The 6,000-nt window shown below is 35.2% G+C and overlaps 1 protein-coding gene across 1 annotated transcript; it reads right to left on the bottom strand.

The window, feature by feature from the left end:
• Nucleotides 1-677: 677 nt before the first annotated feature.
• On the bottom strand, nt 678-5,567 carry LOC101245534 (uncharacterized). Its single transcript, XM_004235727.5, has 4 exons — nt 5,148-5,567; nt 3,865-5,061; nt 1,245-1,322; nt 678-1,162 (listed from the first exon to the last, which is right to left on the bottom strand). The coding sequence occupies exons 1-4, from the start codon at nt 5,289-5,291 to the stop codon at nt 1,025-1,027; spliced, it is 1,557 nt and encodes a 518-aa protein (XP_004235775.2). The 5' UTR covers nt 5,292-5,567; the 3' UTR covers nt 678-1,024.
• Between the last annotated feature and the right edge of the window lie 433 nt (nt 5,568-6,000).

The following is a 6,000-nucleotide window of genomic DNA, read 5'->3' as shown; positions in this document are numbered from 1 at the left end:
GAGTTAATGAGATGGTGATGGCAAATCAAGTTTAAATAAACCTTAATCCAAGTTAATTTGATTTACCCTTCGCGTTGTTTTATTGTTATCTTTATAATTCGTGCTCAATATAAATATGATTTATATATATATATATATATATATATATATATATATATATATATATATATATATATTTGCATATTTGGAAGATTATATAATATTATACATCTTCAAATATCTTAAACTGATGTTCAACAAAATGAAATGTGTCATATAAATTAATATATAAAGTGATTGATTTTGTTTGATCAATTGAACCATCTTATGTTTTCAATAAGAAAAAAGAAAACTTAACACGTTAAAGTATTACTTGGCCAAACGATTATTGATGAACATAAGTAACAGTTCTTGCATATTATTATTAGCTTTGAAAAAATTAGTTAAATGTTGAAAATAATAAGTAGATAATTATAACATACATCTAATTTGTATTGGGACATTTGATATTTGATTGTTATATATATATTTTTTTTTAAAATCAAATTGACACGAGAAAGGATGTAACTTGTAGAGTAATGTTCATTTGATACTTGATTGTTGTATAATAATATACTTTGTTCATTTGATATGAACAAATAGCACCACCTGTTTTACTCCATTCAAGCTATTATAAAACAGGAGAGCAGTCATACAGATCCAAGAAGAGAGGTATTATAAAACTGGCAAAGGCATTTCCAACCATTCAACATACTCCCAAGAGCATGACATAGTCTCCCTTTAATGTCACTAACAAAATTAGCAGATAAGGTACTTATCAAACGACGAAATCAACTACAAATAGTTAGAACTACAACATAATGCATACTGTGCAACGAAATATCGAATCCTGATTAACCTAACAAATTGACAGTAACAAATACATCCCTTAGAAGTAACTACACTGTCTAAGCGCATCTTCATCCCGTCACCAACAACTAGCTCTGCCCTGGAACTGCCTTGATTTTCACAGTCTCCAGCCCTGAATAATGTTTGCACTCTCGAGTTAAACCACTGCCTCCATCTCTGCAACATCCGGTCCTGCTAACTCTTCTAACTCTTGAAATGCTGCCAGAGCAGTTGCTGGTGTTTCAGCATTTAAGCATGGCCTCAGAGCATTTGCTGCCTCCCTGATTCTTGATTGCTGTCGATGTTTTCAAATTCTTTATATCATCACAACCATATGCAGATAAAGCTAAAATTTTAGTTGTTTCACAATGACTTACCATATTATCAAGTTTGCCCTTTAGATCTTCATAAGCTACCACCAACTTGGGGTCCGAAACTGCAGGGGATGTCACATTCTAGAAACCAAAACAGTAGAAAGGATTAAAATAGGATAATTCAAATAAGAACAACTAGTTCTGCAAAATTTAAATACACCATCTGTCATTGCCATTATCCATTTAAAGCCAAAAGACGAGCGCAACAAAACCGGGAAAATAACATTCCAGAAAGAAAATTCCTATCTTCTAAGAACCACTTTCTCAAAAAGCAATATCTTATGAAGGTCAAATCAACCAATTTGTATTCTGCTTATTTTTGCTTGAAGTTAGAATAGGTCATGCATACTCCTATTCCGCCAACTAAAAACAAGTTTAAATAAAGAAACTCGCTTCATTCAACACAAAAGACATGATGACAGCAGTGGCTCAGCTAAAACAAGAAGACAAGCTACGAGGTCTGGTAATTTATTTATCAACTTTCTACTTCTAACATATTTCTTCAGATCAATTGGCATAATCTTTCTATTTATTGGCAAGTAAATTTGAAACTATCAAAAAGGTATACTATAAACTCAAGACACAATTTTAAAGCATTTAGGAATCTCAATGACCCCACCACCCCACCCCACCCCCACACTTTTCTCATATTGTCTGTCTTCATCATTCTCTTGCTATTTACTCAACAGTTATCCAATCAAATACTAAGCAAAAATGAAAATGGGCACAAACATCAAGGCAAATTCAAATTGTACATTTTACCCTTAAAATAGACAGATATAGAAGGAACCACCAAATAAGATGTTTGTGCTACATGATATGTGCATAAAAACTATTACTATATATAAACACAGAATATAACAGTGTACTTGGACCATTAAAATACCCAATATGTCCAGGAGAAAATAGTGTGATACTAAATATGAGATAATTATCGTTCTCATTTCTATAATAGATGATTTCTGTTGTTCTACTTATAATTATTAATATTCTCTTAACAGTAGAGGAAATATTTTAAAACTAATACTTCAGGTTTTTTATTATAACTAACTATCCATAAAGAAGTGGCACCTAGTCCAGAACTTGGTGGAAATGAGCCTGCACCTCCACCCTTCTCCATTAGATACCATGTTTTTGCATGTGTAAGAAAATGTATGTTCGCCTAACCCACACATCATTTGGTGTGCACTTACAACTGAACCAAAGCCTTGGACAACTATCAAAATAGTTAACAAGACTTTATCATGAAATATTTTCAGCAGTCATCATATACAAAATAATGGATTAAGAAAATAATAACCATACTTGGTCTGTGCATGTTAACTGTAACTACTTCCATTGATCTTTTACATGAAATGATTCAAAGTTACTAAGAAATCAAACACAGCACCAGCACAATACTTGGTCTGTGCAAGTTAACTGTAACTACTTCCATCCATCTTTATATAAAATGATTCAAAGTAACTTAGAAATCAAACACAGCACCAGCACAAGGTTCGTAACTCGGTGGATAATAAGTCCTCACATCTACCCTTCTCTATTTAAATACCTAGCTTTTAAAATAAAAGTAAGGCTATTTAAATACCAAGACTTTCCTGTAGCAAGGCTTGACCCATAATGTGCACATAACATCATACATCACATGCTGTGTTCTTACCACTAAGTCAACACATTGAGACCATAGAACATCCAACTAGTTCATATTGATATCTGTTTTAATCTAAAATTTAGGAGATTGTGCATATTAGTAATTGTTATATTCTCCCTCAGTTTCAAAAAGTGTGACTTGGTTTGCCTTGGCACGAAGTTGTAGAAAATAAAAAATATTTTTAAATCTTGTGGTCCTAAATTAAAGTTATGTCAAATGTTACCAAAAAAAAAGAGGTCATTTTTTTTAAACAGATTAAAACAAAAAGGTCATTCTTTTTGAAACAAAGGGAGTATAAAAAAAATATCATAAATGATGTGTGCATGTTAGTTGTTACTCCTTCTGACCCACTTTATTTAAGGTGATTCACAGTACCAGTTTCAAGATATTGAATATTAAGCTTGAATTCAGATATAAAATCTTCAATTTTTTAAGATTATTTTAACATACCTAGAAAATACTTGAGAGGTGTTATAATTCACAATTCAAATAGTAAGTGTATCATATAAAAAGATGCAAAAAGAGTACATGATATGGTCATGTTAATTGTTGTATAAGTTCAAAATGTTAATATATTGTGAAAAAATTTATATTACAAGTAAGAATTCCAATTCTATAAACTATACTAGACAATTTATATTAGACTAATACATCCACTTTTACCCATAAAGGAAAAGGAAAAATTATAAATAATACACCTACTTTTGAAAACCATCCAGTAATTTAATATTAACATATGATGCAACCGTTGAATAAACATTTTCCCTTAAAAGTTGGTTGATTGTAAGAAGGATGCAAAATGCATATTAATGATTGCACAAACTTATATTTTTTGTCTGACTCGTAACTATGCAGGTTCATGTGGAAATGTAAAGTCACTTGATTTTTGCTTAAAGTCTCTATATAAGGTTTTTTCTGTATATCTAAATGTTGACTTACTGAGATTAAAGAACACTAATTCAAGCAAATGGATACCTTTTTCGGTCGACCTAGAGGCTTCCCCGAAAGCTTCCTGGCTCTCTTAACAGTAGAAGTAACCGCTGGACTACTGTATGCTTTTGGAGGACGTCCGCGTCGCTTTCCAAGGGGCGTAGTAGCCCCATTTGTGACACCACTAACAGTGTTAGGGAAGCCCTCGGAATCAAAAGCAGCAGCAATAGGCACATCAGTGACACCGACAGATGCAGCAGCGGGTCCACCTTGATTGTTAGATTTTGCTGGCCTTCCCCGTCGTTTAGGGGTTGGTGTTTGAGCAGTAAGGTCACCACCACCAACAGGAATATTGGGATTACCAGAAGGAATGCTGGCTGCATCGGCATTAACACTAACAGACACGTTCTTCCTAGGTCGGCCTCTTCGTCCAGGAGTAGAACCTTTCTTTGGCCGCCCTCTGGGTTTGGAGGAAGCCGCAGCAGATGCAGGAGAAGAAGCATTTACTGTGCCAGTCTTAGCAGAACGACCAGGTCGCCTCTTCGTACCACTCTGTTCAGGTGATTTTGTTTCCAACGACCTTACTACAGTGGAACCATCCTTCCGAGGACGGCCAGAGCGTCTCTTGTTGTTACTTGCCGGTACCGGAGTTCCAGCAGGAGAAGGAACAGAACCACCTGGATTCTGAACCCCAACAGGCCCATCAGCTAACCCAAGAGAAACAAACACAGACTGAGCCCCAAGATTCGTATAATTCTCAGCTTCATGAGGAGCAGCAAATCCCTGTGGCTGTTGCTGAGACTGAAAAAGGATCTGATTTTGGAGTAACGGATCAGGCTGAAACTGCTGGAATTGCGGTTGAGGAACGAACTGAGGCTGGAACTCTGCTTGTTGCTGCTGTTGGGCCTGAATCTGAGCCCCTTGAAATGGGTCTTGATACTGGGCATCAGGCTTCGACTTCGGAGGACGACCAGGTTTCCGCTTAGAAGGAGTAGCATCACCCCCATTTGAATCAACGGCCGCCGCCTCCGGCGGAGGCGGAGCAGATCCAGGTGTCGCAAGCAGGTAGGAATGTTTCACCATAGCAAGATATCCAGAATTCTTCAAGCGCTTGAGATGATGAGTCAACAAAGCGGAGTGATTGGGTGGTAGATTTGGGTGGACTCTGTCTATATACTTGGCTATCGCTACCCTGCTTGACCCTTCTTTCTCCTTTAACGCCGTTATAGCCGCCGTTATCAACTGTCACACACCACAATAACAAAAAAATCAACCATTAGTCAAAAAAGAAAGAACCCCACAAAATTCTCAGAGAAGATAAGCCATACCTCAGCATAATCAGGTTCGGGAAAGGAGAAATCAGGGGCTAGGGTAGGGTCTTGGGGAGGGGGGTTAAGGTCATGGTTAACGAGCTGTGGAGGGTTATACGTCGGTTGTTCTATATCCATCGGTAGATCCATGGATGGGTCCATAAGGGCATGTATATAAATTTAATTAAAAAAAGCTTAAAATACAGAAATGGTGAAATTCAGAGAAGAAATCAAGAAGTGAGAGATAGAGAGAGAGTGTATGTATAGAGAGAGAAAAAAAAATTAGAAAATGTAAGGGTTAGATGGGTATTTTTAGGGAAGAAATGGATTTGGATTGGACCGTTGTAGTAGCGGGTCGAGTGGGGGTGGGGTGGCGTACAATCACAGCCAAAAAAATATAGAGCTAAGGGTAAGATCGGATTTAAAAATGAAACGTTTATTGAATTTAAGTTTTTATGATGAAGTATGTCCTTATCTGGCCCATTTTTATTTTTTTTAAATTATGTTTTAGATCTGATTTTTCTGTATTTTCGTTTTCACCCCTGACTGACTTTTTTATTTTTTTTAATTGCTTTCTCGTGTATTCCTTACTTTATTTGGCGGACTTTCAAAAATTTCGTCAAAATTTTGAAATGTGTATGAATTTCGTAAAAAATTCAATTTCGAAAATTTCGTAAAAATTTCAAATGTCTAGGAATTTCCTCAAAATTTCGTGAAAATTTTGAAACCCCTAAAATTTTAAAAAAGAAAAAATTACATGCTTTTCATTATATGTTTTGGCTCCAATTTTTAAAAAAAATTATTTGATGGTTTCAAAAATATTATTTTAAAAATATATTAAAATACTCATGAATTTATGTTATCATTTTAT

The sequence above is a fragment of the Solanum lycopersicum genome, chromosome 3 (assembly GCF_036512215.1).
Source record: "Solanum lycopersicum chromosome 3, SLM_r2.1".
Lineage (NCBI taxonomy): Eukaryota > Viridiplantae > Streptophyta > Magnoliopsida > Solanales > Solanaceae > Solanum > Solanum lycopersicum.
This window is presented reverse-complemented; position numbering and strand designations above follow the sequence as displayed.